Genomic DNA, 20,177 nt, shown 5'->3' with positions numbered 1-20,177 from the left:
TGTGAAGCTTGATATTTCAAACTAAAGATAAATGGCATTTTAACTGCTTTTTAACAACACTCCTCAAACAGTTATTGCCAGTTTAGCCAGAGGGTGTTTTGTTTTCTCCTCACAGTTGCTCTTTGGCAATGTATTTTTGATTAGATGTGTCAGAATTAATGAGGGGAAATGGCAAAGGCAGGACTACTCAGTCCATGCCCCTCAACTGACAGGTACTGCATATTTTCCTTGTTCTTTTTTTTTGTTTTTTTAATCAAGTTGTCCGGCGGAGGTTAATCATCTGGACAAATAATACAATTAACTACCTATAATTAGAAAAAAAGAAGAACTTAATTTGAATTCAAGTGTCAAGATTCATGTATCATTGGTTTGTAAAGCACAAGTCTGATCAATTTCGATTTCATGCAACATTTAGCTGAACACCGCATGAAATCAAATACATCCAGTGATTTGTATGTTGCCTGTTGTGATTACAGGCGTGTGTGGGATATCTACTGTGCATTAATTATTGTAAGAGCACTCCAATACATAACAAAATCTACAGTATCAAATCATAAATATACAGTAAATAGCCTGCCAGTCTTACACAGATTACATGAAATGTGGAATGAATGGTCGCACACTTCCTGTAGAGGTTTTCTAAAAGTGGTTTTCTAAAAGTGTCCCTGACAGTAGTCGATACCCAGTGGAATGTTCCACTACTTGACATTCAGCTGCAATGCTGCATTCAGAAACTCTGCTGGTGTATTACAAATTTTGAGAAGACTTCAGCAAGAAGAGAGCAATAACAAGAGTGTATAGAGCAATTCTAGTTATTCAAAACTCTCTCAAATTCTGCAGCTATAGGAGAAAATCAGAGATTTTCTCTAATGCATCAGGCAACAGGACTTCATTAAGAGCCTCAGAAGCCCTTATAGGTACATCTTGGGAGTATTTCACTGTGTCTGGCACTACTGCTGATAGTGTGGATACAGCATGTTAGGGGCATTTTGGGGCTCAATTGGCAGTTTAAGGCATAGGGATACACAGGCCTCATTCTATATTAGCAAATGTGATTAATGAGGTTATCTCTGAGAGAATACAAGGATTAAAGTAATCCTATGCATTAATGCAATTACAGCTCTCTCCCTTTGATCGACATTTGGAGACCACATTCAGACGTGCGTCCTCTTCAAGATTCTTAATGTGAATGTTTGTTGAGCAACAGCGAATCAATGAGAGAGCACTTCTGGTTTACAAAAGGGATTCTTAAACATAATTACTTTGATCACAGAGGCAAACGTTCAATATCCGCAGTGGCTGCCTACAGAGGAAAAGAGCGGGGGAGTATCATTCAGTGGAACAACTTCGACCAGCTCCTGATGCCCACCCCTTTAGCTTGAACAACCTTAGACTTCCACTGGCATTCAGGGCCGGGATCAGAGGAGCGGTTGACGAAAAGAAACAATTTGTTCAGTGGTGACAGGAGCGGCTACAATGTTCAACTGTGCTTCACTTCCAATAAGCATCACTGCCGAGAGTCAGCAGCACGGACATGAAATCACATCCTGACCCTGACATCCACAACAACTCACACTCAGAACATTCGAATGCACAGAAAGTCAAACCATTTCATCCTATCACGCTCCAGAGTGATGTGTATGCAACAGTTCAGCTGTGAGTACACTGATTAATTCTAAGTTTACACCTAATCCTTACCTTAAACCTTTCCTTTTGTCTTTACCTTTAACATCCACTCCAAATAGAACAGCCACCAGAACAGATTTTCAGTATTTCAATGAACAGCGTAGAGAAAAGTGAAAATGTTGTACAACCATAAAATTATGATGAAATGTGTTGAAAACAGGAGGCATAATGTAACAGAGTCACAGTTCAGTATTCATGTCAGAGACAACAGATGGCTTCATCTTGCAACAGGCATGTTAATCGTCAGCCAGAAGAGAGAGAAAAAGGAAATCTTCAGGAAAAATGCAACTCTTTAGAATAAATTTTATTTCCTCGTATGTGTAACTTGTATCTGTTTTGTTTAGGGTTTTAATTTTAATTTACATAAATATAAAAGTACAATCATTATTATAAATGTGCAACTTGCAACCAGAGTTCATTTGCATACAGTAAATTGATGGAGCAACACGAAGCAGGCAATGTGGAACACATATAGTGCTGGCACAGAATTGGTGGAATTATGAGAATTTTTGACAAGATAGCCAGGTATAAATTACAAAGCAAAGAAACTCAATACTGAAAAAAAAAACCCTGACAATTTCTGAATTTCCAAAGGCCCATGTCATTTATTTAACAAGCTGTATAGTTCTCTTTTTCGAGACTTACATCTTCACTCTAATGGTTTTTCTTTTGAAAACATCTCATAATAATCTAAATATCAACACCTCACAGCACCGTGAGTGCAGCTGTAACAATCTTTTCACCTTTGGTTATCAGTTCTCTGAATTCAATGAAAAAAAAAACAGCTTTAGTTTATGGTTGTTAGACAGCTTACAACATGTGCTACAAATGAGTTATTTTGGTTTTACTCTACACTTGAAATTCTCCCAAAATGATTTCTCTAGTGCTGATAATTCTTTTTAAACTAATCTAATCCCATTTCTCTCATGCTTGATAATTTATAAAAGAAACACAATTGTTTGTGGAAATCACACATTTGTTTGCGGAAAACAAGAAACCCTAGTTTGGATGTGTTTGGCTGTCATATTGCTGAAGATAAATAAGGTGAGAAAAATTAAGATCGTTTCAAGCTCTGAAACCTGTGATGAAGAAATGGATCTGGTTTCAGGCCCACTGAGAATAATACAGTAACAAACAAAAATCCCTTTTTCCATACCTCCTCTCTCCTGCATCAGAAGGCATGGAGGACTCCGGGACTATTAGATCCATTGCAATCAATGGAAATACATTTTGCAAGATGCAAAAGGATACTATTATACAGAATAAAGTATATATACATATTCAATATTTTCCTTTCTAGTTTCACACATAAAGAAAATAAGGCAATTGATATCAAGGCATGCATGCATTACTTACTAAACAAACTTTACTCTAAATATGTTTTATCCCTAATGTTTTCAAAGCTTGATGCATTCACAGGCTTGTGAAAAATGTCATTTTACACATTACTGTATTTTGTATCATCCAGAGTTACTCAGAGTAGGATACTACATGAATAGCATTTTCATTCCAATAAAAGTGTCCATCACTACAATTCTTGTCCGTCTCTCTCTTTTTTTCTCTCTCACACACACACACACACACACACACACACACACACACACACACACACACACACACACACACACACACACACATTGTGTTGGTTATTAAACAGCTAACCCGCTGATTTAATTTATGTAGCCTTCACTAGTTTAAGCCTGCGCTAGTCCACCCCCTCTCTTCTCTGTTCTCCAGGGAGATTACACCTGGGAAATACATCACTGAATGGGACAAGCTATTGTAGAAGCATATTTTGAACATTTTTCTCTTGTTTCTCACAGGGAAGGCAATTTCGAAGGATCTAGCTGTCTTATACTTCATGAGAGGACCTCTTATGTCTGTTATCATCAAAGAATATCCCACATATTTTTAATTTTTACCTGTCTCTCTGCTTCCCATTCACTGTATTCACAGGCAGAGGTACTACTTTGTTATATTTCCTTTCACAGTAGAAAGACATAGGCTGAATCCCCATATATGTTTCTGTTTAAACAGAGAAACAGTGAAGCACATCTGTCTTACATACTCATCCCATTCAGAATGCTAACTTAATACTAAACTCCTCACTTGTTCCGCCTGCCACTGCTCGAAACATTTGACAGATTTAGAAAAATATACCTGCAAGTGTTTATACAAGTGGATCTCATATGGCTTTACCATAGTGGCATGCAACAAACTACATCAACATGAAGTTTGAACTACCTGAGCTTATAATCTCTTGTCATTTTTTTTTCTGTTAAAAAGCAAATCATGTATTGTAAATACCCCATCCTATTTGAAAAGGAATAGGGGGAATGTTTTCTAATCTCTGCCCTATGGCAGGACATCTTCTAGGATCTTTTAGGATGTCCTGAAGCTATTTACAGTGACTGAGCATTGAATATACAACTGGAGTGTGGATAAGCATGCGGAGACAGATAAAACACTGAGCTACAGTGAGTTCGGCTACAGTAGGCTGAGTTAAGCCAAGCAGACTGCAGGGAGCAGAGATAGGGCAGTGTGGTATGTGAACTGAAAGTATTATGATGGTGCTGAGGCAGGCGTAGGTGGAGCAGAAGGTGGAGGCTAGCAGTAGAGGCCACAGGAGAGTGTAGGCTCCGGGCTGGGTAGACGTAGACCATGAGGAGGGTTTGACACTAATGGAAATCAAAGCACCAGATCCAGCTGCTCTCTGGGCCTGGTGTAGGTCTAGACCACATGTATCCTGTTTTTCCCCTTCTACACATGCTTCTCTAGTTACTGCAGCTCTCAGTGGGCTCTACTCTGGTCTAGTTATTTATGTGTTCTTGCGGAAGGTGCATTTCTATATCCGCTTTCTTATCCTCTGTTTTTTGTAAGCTTTTTTGTCTTCCCTCTCTTTCTCTCTCTCTCCTTATTTTCTCTCTCACTTTCTCTCTCCTACTCTGTCTCCTGTTTTTCTGTGTTGTTTCATAAGATTTTTAATTTGGATAAAAACACAATGCCATGATGTTCACTGTCTAATAAGATGATCCTCCCTCCTACATAAACAATTTACATATTAAACTGGTCCAGCACTTCAAAGATTAGAGAGGACACTATCAACCTTATAGGCAACTGAATCTGACACAGGTCACTTATTGAGTTTACACAGGTGCAATACACTAGTTTTCTGTTTCCAGACTCTAAAGAGATGTTCTCCAAGCACTAACAACAACAACAGCATCCCAATCCATTCTCTTACCCAAAAAAGTTGTTATACACAGCCTGTGCTAGCTTTGTAGTTTTACATATTTATCTGGCACACTCGTCCAGAGGCACGTAATATTTTTTTTTTCTCTCTGTGTTGAGAAGCTACGTATTTCTGGTTCAGTCTTGGGGTTAGCGTTAGTGGGTTACAGGTACATTGGCAGACAGTTAACATTTTCAGGAATTAAACCCAGAATCCTCTAGTTACTATGCTCTCCCCCCTCGCCATTACAACCACTATTATCTATGAAGTTGATTTCTGATACTAATGCTGAAATACGTTGTCAGACTTGTTCCTTTATTTCTCCTCCCGCACCCCCAAACTCCTGCAGTTTTTGTTCTAGCTCCAAGCCAGCACACCTGACTCAGCTACTCACAGACACCTCAGGAACTTGATTTGCTGAATCAAGATCAAAGTCCACATACGCTGCGACTCAGCAGTTGTCTACCCTTTGCTCTAAATCCAGAGAGGACAGGTTGAGGGTTATATTATCCACTGCTAGACTACACAGAACTCTCAAACTTCACTTGTGTCCTTGTACGGCACTGATAAGACCCCTTAAGCCCCTCTCATGGGGCTCTTCTTTCAAAACTTATGTTCTCTCTCGCTCCTTCTCTCCGTCTTACTCTTTCTTCCTTACCGCTCTTTGGGGAACATCACATTTTCCTTTTGAAGTCCAGCTACACGGCTCACTGATGAATCTTACGCTGCGCTGTGAGGGCGTAAAAAACCTCAAAGTGCCAAAAGTAATGACATGGATTTTTTGTGATGTTGCAAAATTGAGGTAAATTGCAAAAGCAGCATGACAGTGGAATCCCTGTTGATTAGAACGTGTACTTTGAGAGGTAAATGCACACCACTACACTGTGTTGACACATCCATTTTGAGGCGCTTTTACATCCACCAGTGGAGGGAATCAATTCAGTCGATCCTTCCAGAACACTGTCAGCACTGCACAGCTGTCTCACTACTCAAGCCCACTGTCAGAGTGCAAAAGCCTGGATTTATACACTGAAAGGCCTCCAATCAGTTTGTGTGTTATATTCACCAAACCCTACTTCAAGATTTCATGTAAAATGTAAAATGCCTTTAGAAATAAACTTTCCTGACTAAACTGTCAATTTACAAGTGTGAAAGCTATTATAACATCATAACAACATGATTTTAACCACCAAAAGCTTTCCTGTGCATAGCAATCGGGGCTCTGACAGAAAATGCAAAATTCTACAATATGAGCTGCCTACCAATGATAATAACACAACTGTTGCAGCAGAATGCTATGGTTATTTCTGAAACAATCCCAAAAAGCATGATACACACATATCTCTTACCTCCTCCTGGCTCTGTGTTTATATGTTCAAAATACAGTTTTGTTCAGTTTGTTGCTTCTCTGTGAGGAGCTGAAGAACTTGTAAGTCATGTAATGAGAACAAGCAAGTGTTGTCATTTATAATGCATAGTTTAAATAAGAGAGTCTGCTCTACAGTTTGTATTATGTGGTTACAATGACACCACTGAAACCCAAATCTCTGAGACAAAAGCTGTGTGGTTTAGTAATAATGACTCTACATCCGCTGGACAGCCTCCAGAGCACTGCTGTGTCCGAGCTGAAACGACTCTTTTTTTAGTTTTGTTAATGTACTTCAGCTTAAGACTAAAGCTGCGTTTCAGTGGCTTTGAATGGCCAAATGGACTAGGCTGCAGCTAGCATGAGGCCGTGTCCTGTCACTACTGAATTTCCAAACACAGTCTCGTCACTGATTTAACAACAGTCATTCATTTCTCAAATAGTAAACTGAAACAGGTCACCTTTCACTCCTTTGGATCATGCCAATTTAAAAAGTCTCACTTTCAGTTCTATTCCAGTTCTGTTTCAACTCTAGGTCTTATCTGCAGTCCAGTTTAAATTAAATTCCAACAGTAGCATCAACATCATGCTCTTCTGCTGCTCACACCTACCAAGTAAACTCCAGGTAGAAGTGATAAAAAATTCATAACAAAGACTGGCTCTTCTCCCTCTAAGACCTATAAGGCTTCTTCTTTTTAGATTTTTGCTGTTCTCCATCATTCTCTCAGGTCTATTTCTTGGTATTCCTCCCAAATCTCTACCTGGAGTCACTGGTCTCTGCCAGACGGTTGTTCATGATACCAAGAGCTCCGACCCCTCCAGAGAAGCCGTTCTGTCTTGAGCTACCACACACTGTCCTTGGATAGCCATTGGCTGATTCAGAGAGCTGTTTCTGCATGATGGCCAGTGAGACCTTATTAGAAGCGGTAAGGTCTCTCATGGAGATCATCTCCCCCGAGAGTCTCCGCCCCTCCGTGTCACTGTCACACGGCCCCTCTGAGTCCGGGGGACGTCCGAACCTCCCACGGCGTAACCGCGATCCAGGGCGAATGGCGTTACGCCTTCCCAGGAAAGCGTTCGTCTTATTGCAGTGCTGACAGCACAGGCAGCTCATTTTGCAGAGCATCCAGTTGAGAACCTGCTTGATGACAATGGAAATGACGTTGAAGAGTGAGTAGATGCAACAGACGCCTGTGAGAATGAAGAGGAAATTGGCCAACCGGTAAAGGCCCTGGTACTGGTAGGCAGCATTCTGACTGCTCACCAAGTCTCCGAAACCAATGGTACTGAATGTGACAAAGCAGAAGTAAAGTGAGTCCAGATAAGCCCAGCCCTCTACAGGCGTGTACATGGCTGAGGCACAGCAGGAGATGACAATGGCAGACAGGCCCAGGATCAGCATGACGTGGTATACTGAGGGCTTCCAGCCAGGCAGGGTGCTAGCTGCAAAATCCCTGCAGATCCCCGGAGGGAGGAGGCCGCTATTTCTCAGACGCCGCTCCCGCACCGCCTTCATCACCACAGCGAGGAGTGTGATGATACGCTCCAGGAAGAGGTTGAAGAAGAGAATGGTGGCTGCACAGCCCAGCAATCCGTAAAAGATCAAAAACACCTTCCCTGCAACGGTCACTGGAGTCGTCATCCCAAACCCTAATGAGAGAAAGAGAGAGAAAAAGAGAGAGAGAGAGAGAGAAAGAGAGAGAGAAAGAGAGAGAAAAAGAGAGAGAGAGAGAGAGAGAGAGAGAGAGAGGTTAGACTGTTGAAGCACTGACTTTTAATGGTAGAAATTTTGACAGATTTTGCTGAAGTAATCGATTGTAGGGTTTCAGAATGTTCATTTGGTTGGCAACAGCTGAATTTTAAAAAGTAACTTTTTTAATTAAGTGGATGACACTGCAGAACAGAATGTAAAAGAAGTAAGCACTCATGTTCTTTGGCAAGTATGAAGATGTTAACTAAGCACTAAAATTAGGGTGACCATGCGTCCTCTTTTTCCTGGACATGTCCTCTTTTCCAGACCTAAAAAATGCATCCGGGCCGGGATTTCTAAATCGCCAAAAATGTCTGGGATTTGGCTTTTGCTTTCCACATTCACCATTTATTGTGTACGTATTTGCATTGCTTTGACCTTTTTCTTTAGGTCCCGCCCTCTCGCACGCCACCAATGTACACTATCATGCCATAAACACTGGTTAAATTGCATCTCATTCAGTACAGTTAACACCGCAGCAACAGCCAAGAGACCTTAAGAAAGCTAGCAGTTATTTGTCTTATTAAAGACTAGCTGGCTATGTATTGCGGCAGTTAAGTACAGAGGCAGTTTCACATTGCATTGTCAAGCAAGAGCCTTACATGTGCAACGACAGGAACCAAAAGTGACATACACCTAAATTTCCCCATATGTTAGGAGGGGAATGCATCAACCCCCCCCCACCCCCTCTTTTTTGAAAACCAAAATACGGTCACCCTAACTAAAATGTCTCATGGAAGAATTATGTTTATTCTCTTTCGTTTTACCTGCTACATTTAATCAGTCAAGCTATGGTTTCAGATGAGTGTAGAAGTGACTGTTGAGCAAAATGGAGAAATAGATGCATTCTGCTATGTGTGGTGCACAAAGGAGAAACTCCTCATCTGCGAAAGGCTAAAGGTCAGAGGTCAAAGCCTGACACTGCAGCTGTGAGGCAGCATTAGCTGATGAGTTTAGATTATGTGCGCGCGCACACACACACACACACACACAGACGTACACACACACACAGCTCATTCATAAGTCACAGTGGGCATTAGAAGTTAAAGATCAAAAGACCAAATTTGAAACAGACTCAAGAACAAAAAGGATCTCGTTGTAGTATAGTTCCAGTTAATTAGAGACTTCTGTCTCCACCTCATTGGGAGAGTTAGACACATTAGGGGTGTATTAAGGCGAAGGATACACTACGTGCTAAAAGGCTATGCAATCTCTGATTTCATTAGTGTGCTAAGCCTGGAGGTTTTAGGAAAACACTCCCTCTTCTGAAGACAATCAAGGATGTGAGGTTACAGAGGATCTGGTGTAACATAAAATGTTTAAAATGTTAGTCAAGACCAAAAAAAGAATATGTTTGCTTTTTTATACCAAAATGTCATTTCACCTAGGAAGATACGTACTCAAATATATTTAATAGGTTAAAAAAAAAAAGTTAGAGCGCATTAGTTATCTACTCATGTTTCTGTTACTGCTTTGTACATGCTTTGGAGTACACAGTATTGAAAGCAATTCTGAATGAACCTTTAGGGTCTGGCAACTTTCAAACGAAGAATGTTACGATATGATACAATTTTACAGTGTAAGGTTATGGTTGGGTTTATAATTATGGCATTGCCGCTCTCAAAACATCACTCACTCTCTAAAATACCGGTATGATTAAACAATGTCCATAAGTGATTCTGGCCATAAAACTATTCTTAACTGTGTATCTATGAAGATTTTCAGTCATCCATGGCATAGGATGTCTGGTAGTGGTAAGTGACTGGACTTGGGGTATGCCTCACTACTCATCCAAGAGGCTTTATCAGTTCAACTGAGCGGTGGAACGTGGACGATTTTTGTGACATCACGGCGTTCAATTATTCACAGACATATAAATGCCAGGGAATTTCCCCTTGGTAGTTGCCTTTGACTTATAACTACAGAACGTTCATAACTGTGGTACTGCTGGATTTGCAGAATTACTCTGAACTAAATCTGTCCACTCAACTCCTGCCGGAATGAGTCAGTGCAAGCTGAAAAGCCATTAATTCAGGTAATCATCTCCCTAATAATCTCCGATGCTTGCCTCCCATGAGCGAGAGAAGAATGTATTTATTAAGGCACATTCAATCGTGCATAGAAATAAAATTATTTTCAAATAGTTAGTGATTGTCATGAAGATAATTATGCCTGGAAGACTGAGGCTGAAGCTGAAGAATAAAAATGAAATGGTATCATTAGTATTAATAATAGTGGAAACCCTATGTAGAATAGAAGACGACAGCAGATACATAAACACAAAGTAGCCCTAACACAGTATTTCGTCAGCATATTCAACTTTGCTTATTTTATTCATTCACTTTTCTACAATTTAAACAGTTATTTAAAAAAAAAGGCTTGGTTCTTGGTTTTAATCTTGGCTTGACATTTCTAAACCCTTCAATCTGTCATGAATTGAGAGAGAAACTGGATGTAAGTGCTGGCAAAACATTTAATCCAAGTCACAATCCAGACACGAAGTCAAAAAGGACAGGGTCTGATATACCAATCACAGACTATTGGGGGCTAGAGAAAATCCAAAATTGGGTAACAGGCCAAGGTCAATACAAAGGAATACAGAAGCCAATAGGAAACTGGGGTGCTAACAGGGAGCATAAGGGCTATTGGAGAACAAAGAACAAGGCTAACAAGGAAGAGGGCTAAATGGGGAACCAGGCAAATTAAACAAGAAGAAGGACTGGGCACAGCTCGGTACAAATAGCAAGTAAAGGAAAGAACACACAGGAAAACACAGGAGGTATAAATACACGACGACAATAATAATGAGACAATCAGACAGATTTAGGCACAACTGAGTTCTGACTGGACAGGAGACAAGGGGTTAGAAACTGAGGACCAGGCACACAACAAATTGTGCTGAAAGCAAGCATAGTCAAAAGAGTCAGTCCTCCATAGTCTTGAAAATTAAAAAAAAAAAAAAGTGAAATAAATAAATAAATAATATTGTGTGCTCAATATATTACACTTATTCATTCTCCTTGAGACTATTTCCATGTAGTCCAATGTCCTCTGTATCTCTACTATAAGAGCCTATCAATCTATAAACTGATACCTGAATTGCTTATAATTGAAACATCTATATAAAGACTTGAAACAGCCCCTCTGTCATTTGGAAATACTCATAACTGAGTGATGGCTCCACTGTTGTCCCAGTTCAGCAGTCTCTGATTGAACTGACAAACCTTAATGACCATGTCCTCTAGTAATGGTATATGAACAAAAAGTCAGTAGCATTACTCAGGAACACATAAAGGACTCTCTCCTCCACATGGTCTTCACCTAAATGGTGGGGATGAGAAGGGTTGTTGTTGGGTTTTTTTTTTTTTATAATCATCATCAATATGAAAATGGCTACGCCTCCACAGTTTGTTTTACTGCTTGACTGCTTGTAAAACTTGTCAGTGTACCAAAAATAAACATAAGGTCGAAGATAAGGGTTATTTGAATAACTTTAGGCTAACAGTGAACTATCAAAACATCAGAATATATTTTCATGGTTCACTGAGCTGTGAGCTGGAGCCGTGATTTGGTTTTGTGGTTGAGATACATGTTGTTTTAATAGTGATGCTGAAGATTTGCCAGTATGCTTTGCTTCTGAGTTTGAGGGTTTTGTTTTTTTTTTTTTTTAAGATATGAAACGGTTAACCATGAAAAATACAGGGACTTCACCGTAATGCATTATTAAACAAAGACATTTATCTCAAAAGACAAAGATATATTGAATCTTATTGTTTTGTTACACACACATGCACACACACACACACACACACACACACACACATAAATAACTGGCTTTCAGAAAATCTTCATGCTTATCAAAATCATATCTCAATTGCATTTGTATCGACCAAAACTGACCTATTTCCAAAGCTAAAATGCACTGTGAGACGAATGCTACTTTATTGCTACTGTGTGCGAGCACCGTGCTGACAGTGCAGTTTGTAATGGTTGTTTTAAACAAATACAAAAGAAACCTGTCCAGACATCTGGATATTTAACAGAGAGAGAGAGAGAGAGAGAGAGAGAGAGAGAGAGAGAGAGAAAGAAAGAAAGAAAGAAAGACAATAAGATCAAGAAGAGGGTTGATGTGGAGATTATATCCATAGCTTTGTAGGTTTTAACTTTCAAACAGTGGGATAACACTGTTTCCGCAAGGGACAATCTGGAATCATCTCGCTGTCCTTTCCTGACTGAGACAGTGACAAACTGTCGTCTGTGTCCATCTCCAGATGGACAGGGGTCAGGCCTCCATTTTAGCAGGACTCTCTTAACCAGCTGAGCTCCATAGACAGCACTTCAGTGGAAGCACTGCAGACATTGCTCCTGTGTCTAGGATGACTCTTACTATCAAAATATAAAGAGCAATAATGTCATATCCCTTTACTCAAGTCAGTCATTTTCAAAGCCGCTTGTCCTAATTGGGGTTGTGGTGGTGCTGGAGCCTATCCCAGCGCTCATAGGGCAAAATGCAGGGAAACACCTTGGACAGGTCACCAGTCCATCACAGGGCAGACACACACACGTTCATATCTAAGGGCATATAGTGTCTCCAATTCACCTAACCTGCATGTCTCTTGGAGGAAACCCACACAAAGGGCCGCGGCCACCCGGCCAGGAATCGAACCCGGGACCTTCTTGTTGTGAGATGACAGTGCTACCCACTGCACCACCATGCCACATGTAGCAACAAACAGTATGCCAAAATACAATAAAACATACTTTTATTATCTCTGTGATTGTGTGTTTATGTTTACTGCTCAGGACAACTTTCTACAGGACTTAGCTTACAATGAACAAACCCCCATGTCACGGTCACAAAGACATGCTTACGTCTATAATTCTACGAGGCTGCTTTATGAAAGCAACAGAGTAGTCTTTTACCATTAACATTCAACTGATCTTTTAACTGAGTTTTAATATGCCCAAAATCAGTAGTGTGATTCAGCTTAATTCAATTAGACTCAGTTTAGTTGTTTTTTTACTTGATTGGTAGATGCTAATAGAGTAGCCTACTTCAACAATATAAAAAATCTGGATTGTTAAGCATAAGTACGCCAAAGCACTTAGATAAAAACTTGCACACCTGCCAGACGCTGTGATAAACTTGACTCCTAATGCATGACAGTTACATTTGGAGACTGTATATGGCCAATTCACAACGACAGATGGTTTGTGCTCATTTTCAGTCAGCCTAGGCCAACCACTCTGCCAAAAATAGAATCAGCACAATTTAGCCACTTAGGACCTTCAAGGAAAAGCTAACGCCAACCAATCAACACCTCGCCTCTCAGTGCACTGACAGCAAATGTGCCATTTTGGAGCAATTTAGACTGTCCCCGGTCCAGACAGAAAGTATTTGAGCTTTATAAGTGTCCTTTGAAACCTGAGTTACAGGTCAGGATCAGACAAAGCAGAGGCGACTGAGCAGTTTTCTCTGATGGCCGTGTTTCTCTGACCAACAGGAAATCATTAGTCACTGATGGATATGCAGGGGGTCTGCGGTGAACTGGCAGGAGGTGATGAGGAAAAGAGGAACTGGCCAGTACAGATCCCTCACTGCACCATCTGCCCAATCAGCCAGACTGGTGCATATCACATGCTTGATTATACATGGGCACACACTGTATCTCTTTCTCTCTCTCTCTCTCTCTCTCTCTCTCTCTCTCTGTCTGTCTCTCTCTCACACACATACACACACACAAACACACATACTCACACACACACACACACACACACACACACACAGGCATACACTCACATACAGTATGCACATTGTTATGCACTCAGTCATACATGTTCATAAACATATATAAGCAGACAAAAATCCATACACATAAAACTTTCTCCATTCTTATGTGATGCAAGAAAGACTGCATTGATTCTCACTGAAATATATTATACAAATTTAATCGATAATTTAATAGTTCAGAAGCTAATGAGCCCTCAGTTCATTTATCTATTAGGCCTATATTAGCATTGAATTCTGCTCCATAAGATAAAAAGAACACATGCTACACTTCAAAACACCGTAAAGCTACAGAGCATAATCTTTTAAAACAAAACCATATTTGTCTAATACTTGATTTATTTTTGTTACCTGGGTCAATAAAGGCTTTTAAAAATGAATCAGATACAATAATGCATTTCAGTGAGCCATTTATATAGTCATGGATTTCTCATACATGACCCACAGTACTCAAAGATCTGCTTTAAATGTCCATACATCATCATTAAAAGCTTTTGCTGTATTATTATGATAATAACAGACTGTGTAACAACCGTGCCTAAAGTACGTACTACAACTGTAAGTAATCACAATAAGACACGAATCAGTGAGTCATAATAATGGGAAAAAGACAAACAATCTTCTGAGGATAATAATGAGGCTCTGAACAATTAATCACTGAATCTCCACATTGAGGGAGAAGGTATCTACCCATAATGCAGTTGTTATACAATATATAGTGCTGAATTTAGAAGAGAGTTAAGGTAATGTGGTAGAGACTTGGAGAATGAATTCACAGCATACACATAGAAATGTCATTTTTTCCATTAAAAAACATTTGTAATGCCCGTGAGGAACGGAGGAGTTCCTGACTGACAAGTGGCCACAAACATATATATAGCTCCCAGCAACACATATATGTGTAAATGCACAGACATACCCTCTCCACAGTCAGAAAGGCAGATAAGAATTCTCCCTCTTAAATGTCGAGTTATTTTTGACAAGTCTGTCCAATTCCACCAAATGACATTTAAGCATAAAAATTCATATATGTGTAAAGAAAGGTACACTACCAAAGAGAAATCAACCTATTATTCTTTGCCACTCTTTTCTCTATATTGTACTCATAGACCTGATATGAAATCCTATGACTGTGTGTCGTATGCGCAGTCCAGTGTTTTCAATAGCCTGATGCTATGCACTTCATTCGTTGAAGAGGAACGCTCTAAATGGCAATGGTCGATGCCTGTGCTATCCAGCACATCGATTTATTGTCAAGAGAATATGCTGTGTCCGCTTCATTCCTCACTCTACATTTATTTTTTTTCTCCTTCACCGACACTATCTATTTTTTTAATGTGCCTTAGAGATGCTTAGAGTCACTCTGGGGAACAACGTAAAAGAATCGTTTTTGCAAACAGCCCAGTTTTATCAATCAGTGGAGAGATAAGACATGTTGAGAAGGGATGATGCTTCTGTATAAAGGTATGACTCCATACTTTCACAATGATATTTATTATTTGTAATTTTTGAACAAGGCCTTGAAATTCAGTTTAATAAACCACACTGATTGTATTGACTTAGGTTCAAATGCAAATTCAATATCTTTCAGCAATATTGGTAGATGGTAAACTCACCTTTTCCGAGAGCACCTCCTCTCCTAACACCTAAGACCTCTAACACCCTAACATGCCTTACTCACACCCACTGTGTTCTTCTTCTTTACCTACTCTCCGGCCTTTGTCTTGAAAGAAAACTCACACTTATTTCTTCCACTTTTAAACAGATGTAATACTTAGCGCTCTCACTATACTGGAGCTTGAATTGTTTTCCCACTTGTAAGTCGCTTTGGATAGAAGCGTCAGCTAAATCTACTGTAATATGTAATGTAATGTTTATCTCGTGCAAACTAGACACAAAATTATCTTTTTGTCTTTGCTCCAGTCGTGCAAACCTCAAACACATGCAACACAACCCACTTCACATTCAGTACACAACCAACAAGGTTAATCCAGTATATTAAACTGAGACTACATACGTCTTCCAGTACACAGCCGGGATACACTGGTACATGACAAATCTGTCAGTATTCAACAAGCTGTGAGAGTGTTTGTATTGTCTAACATTTCTTGTTTATGTATCACTTTGAATATTACCTCTGACAGATGAGCTGGACATCACTCTGAGGTCCTGTTCTGAAAGTCATTTCGTAAGGTACAATAAAAAGACACGCTATGTTGGTTCAATCTGACACACGCATTTATCCACGGTTTGTGTTTGAACAAACAACTCTGCTATCATGTCCAAAGCTAACCAGGCCGTTTAAACAATACAAACACAGCTGCCTGAGGGTACCTTTTGATCCTGTAACAATAGCAGTTAAAACCAACATTCAACCTTTTATGTTTGTTAATAGGGGACCATATAAAAGATGTCAAGTGTTTGAGAGTCAATCAGGGTCATTCATATCATAAATTCATAGTGATGAAAGAAATTAAAGAAGTTTTATCCCTGCTTAGTTTATTCCTCAGGTCGGATGGAAGGAAAACAGATTCAGTCCATGAGACTAGTGCAAATAGTACAACGGGAGGAAATTACACTACAAAAGGTCGTGGTACACGCGCTACGTTTGAAGCACTGGTGTTTGGACTGATTAGATTAACTTTAAGAGTGGTAGAACTGAAATGTTCTGGATAAAAAGCATGAAGGATTGCGCTGGATGTAGAAGGTCAAAGCAAATGGTTAATTCCTCATTCGGAACCGCTGAGTTAAAAGTGCGACGTTCCCATCAATCATGTGGCAGTTTTTAATGTATGTGGAGACATGACATATCTGTGTCATGCTGTGCTTGTGTGTGATTGGTTTTCTAAACAGTCCTGCAGTCAGTTTCACACGCTCTAGACGAGAGAATGTTTTGTTAGACACCATTAGAAGCTTCCATAACCCAGAGAGAGAGAGAGAGAGAAGGAGAGAGAGAGAAGGAGAGGAAGAGAGAGAAAAACAAAGAGAGGGAGAGTTGATTCTAGTGGAATGAAGACTTATGGTACCAATCTCGGAATGCCATTAATTGCAAACCACTGCGTTGGCACAAACAGAAAGCATCTCCTTAACCAAAACTGAACAAAAAAAAAGACATTCCAAGGTTTCAAATTTTGGTTTCTTAAAACCAACTGACGTTACCTGTTTAAGGGTAACAGTTCCCAGCAGACTCTGGCAGGTTGCTGACAGCTTTAGAAATAATTCCATATTATGTACACGTACAATGGCCAGTCTCTGAGGAACCCACTTCTAATGAAATTAGAAGTTACCTCCTATTTGGGAGAATGGGCTCTGCCCCGCTCATCTTTCAAGTGACCCTTGATTTGATAGCTTTCCTTAAAAAGCCAGCAGGGAGCTATAGAACATAAGGATAAGATGAGAGTTTCAGCCAGCCAGTACTCAGCAGGGAGCCGTGTGGGTTAAATACATGAGTGTGGTGTCAGGCATTCAGTAGTACTAGTCAATCAATGTCATGTCAAAATAAATTATATATGATCAGCTGACATATTTCTTTTACTGTGGCATTTATTGTGTAGCACTTGAGGTAGCTGTCAGTCAGTGTGATACTGACATTTAGTATTTTCTGTGCGGCATGGCAGGACCCAGACTTACATTACACTTGACACAAAATACAATTTTGGTGATGATGAAAATGTTGGATTAACAAAACAAGAAATACCATATCAATGGGCTATCTATTTTAATTAATTAATTTACTTGTTCGCTTTGCAAATCCCCTAACTCATCTGCAAATTTATTCTTTGATTGTTTTGATGAGGAAAAATATGATAATTCATATTCACCACAAATGTAGGAAAGTTTCAGCTTCAAAGTATCTATTTGGTATTCACCACCAGCCTTGTTTAGCCCTGAGTCAGCCTTGGGCTCACAGTAAGAGATGAAAAAGTTAGACAGCAAGACCAAGAAAATGCAGAGAGCTGGAGAAGTTTGTGCTGTTATTGAACTGTGTATGTAGACAAATGGGAACCCTTGCATTACAGCAATCAATGAAGGTGGGCAGAGATCAGCCAAGATCTGCTGTGTCCTCGAAACTATTCTCAGTATATTGTAGCTGAAAAAGTTTGTGTGATTGTTGTGAGTGTGTGGGTTTTTCCTGTTTGTGTGTGTTTGTGTGTGTGTGTGTGTGTGTGTGTGTGTGTGTGTGTGTGTGTTTGATCAGGGCTGTGTACTCTCTGGATAGTCTCTCACTGTCAACAGTACTTAACTATCATGGAGATTTATGTACACTTTCTTAATGCCCACTCATCCCAGACTATGTTCATAGGCCAAGGCCAGAGAGAGGGACACATGCACACACACAGACACCAGGACAAGATGAATGTAGTGGTGTTTGTCATCTCAAAAATAGCCCTTTTAAGTGAAATAACCCGTACCTAAGAGTAGACTTTTACCTTCCCAAGGTAAGAGTCTATGCCTTTTGGGCATTTTTCGCCAAAAAGCTCATTTTCCACACCAAATTGAAACACCTTCAAAACCACAGTGGTTTATCATGCCATTAATGATATATATGGGTATTGTCCGATGTAAATTTCCAAAAATAGCATCTTTTTTAAATCACAAAAGAGTAAAAATGTTTCTTGCCAGGGATGTCTTCTGAGTCTTGAAATTCTCCTGTAACATGTAATCAGGTCCCCTTCCCTACAGGAGAGATGTTGGATGTCTATTGCCATTGGTAGCCATCTCCCTCAACCACACAACCAGTCTGTTCTGCTAATAGCCTGTGGATCCAAAAGGCTATTTTTGCTCTTTTTTGTGCTTGACATTGAAATCAACATATTGAAGGTACCGGGTAATTGAAAACTCCCCTTACCTTTCTACTTGTCATTCTGTTTATGTAAATACAATGATTTAATTGATCAGTTGAGTCAATATGTCAAAAAGCCTGAACTCCCTCTTTAATTGAATACAAATAAACTCACTCATGTCTAAATTAATCTTGCACTACAGTCTAGACAACACCATAATTCATATGTCATTACCTAAAATTACTACAATGCATATGTATTATCTAAAATTATCCCTGACAGTACTATCCACCTTGTCATTCAAGAGGATTTTCAGGGAACAATGGTATGCTTTCACTGCATCAAAATACAGGGTATCTGAGTCACACAATGTGCCTCATTTGTGTGGCATTGAGAAGCCTTGTTTCCAAATTCAAGTGAATGTTGAATTTTTTTTTTTCAATACTTACCCTTCTAACATCTGCTGACCCTTACACGTCTGCAGTGGAGTATTCATCAGTAATTCTATGGTCACTGTGGTACAAACCCATTCTCTACTATACTGCTATGAGAAAAGGCCTTTAGCTCTGAGTAACTCAACACTGGCATAGTATCTCCTCCAGTAAAACGACCACAACTGCCACCTTTCATGTGACTGAATGGTCTATGGCCCTTACATCCAATTTTAGCTTTGACATTTTCCCTGTTTCTGTTTTCACATTGCAACCCCAGAGATCTGAGGAAAGGAGGGGCAAAAGAGAGCCAACAGGAACCACAGGCCGAAATGAACATTGTGACATCATAGAGAAAGACATGAAAACTTTCACTGGAAACTTCCACTTCTAGGGCACTGATTGCTTTTTTCTGATAGCCTTGTATCTGGTTGCAGTATGATGGGATCTGGTGGATCTGGCAAGGATTGGATATGATCTGGTGGAGTTATAGTAAAATATGAATGAGATAGGGTACAATGTTGTGGATCTGAAAGGAACAGGACAGGATCTAGTGGATCCATTGAGGAAAGGATTGGCAGGATATGATTCAGTGAAGCTAGTTGGGATAGTCTTGAGCGGAATGAAAAGAAAATCCATAAGGAACCACTATGGCTAAATTGGAGATCCAAATCTCATAAAGAACTTACCAGCAAAAAGTATAGAATGACACCCTCCCCCATATCATCAGTAACTGCTGAAAGATGGCGTGAATGTAATAATTCAGTGTCTGGCTAGACGAGCTCACTCCCATCACTGCATCTCATAGCCACTAAGAATGAATGTTTACCAGAAATCATTGGTATGATACTCCAGCTTTGATACCCATAGACAATCAGTCTTTTTTTTATTGTCATTGTTGCCTTCAAAATGGGGAACCTTATCCAACCTGTTCATTTAAATAATGGGTAATGATGCTGTATGCATGAAGTTTTATGTGTGTTATTTTACTACTACAGTGATCAACACCAAACATTAAGTGATGGATTAAGATGAAATCAATGTGAAAAATAGAGTAGAGAGTGAGAGGCATGAAGTGGAGATAAATCCATTCTTCTGCATTACCACCGCAGATAGATATGCCTAAGCTCAGCCCGGGAA

At 39.8% G+C, this 20,177-nt stretch overlaps 1 protein-coding gene across 1 annotated transcript in view; it reads right to left on the bottom strand.

Moving 5' to 3' along the window:
• Nucleotides 1-7,041: 7,041 nt before the first annotated feature.
• kcnk12 (potassium channel, subfamily K, member 12) overlaps nucleotides 7,042-20,177 on the bottom strand; it is an 18,566-nt gene continuing 5,430 nt past the window's right edge. The window contains exon 2 of the mRNA XM_030772905.1: nucleotides 7,042-7,934. Coding sequence (XP_030628765.1) covers nucleotides 7,042-7,934 — 893 coding nt within the window. The remainder of the gene's footprint in view (nucleotides 7,935-20,177) is intronic.

The sequence above is a fragment of the Chanos chanos genome, chromosome 4 (genome assembly GCF_902362185.1).
Source record: "Chanos chanos chromosome 4, fChaCha1.1, whole genome shotgun sequence".
Lineage (NCBI taxonomy): Eukaryota > Metazoa > Chordata > Actinopteri > Gonorynchiformes > Chanidae > Chanos > Chanos chanos.
The sequence above is the reverse complement of the archived record's forward strand: the minus strand, read 5'-3'. Positions and strand labels throughout refer to the sequence as shown.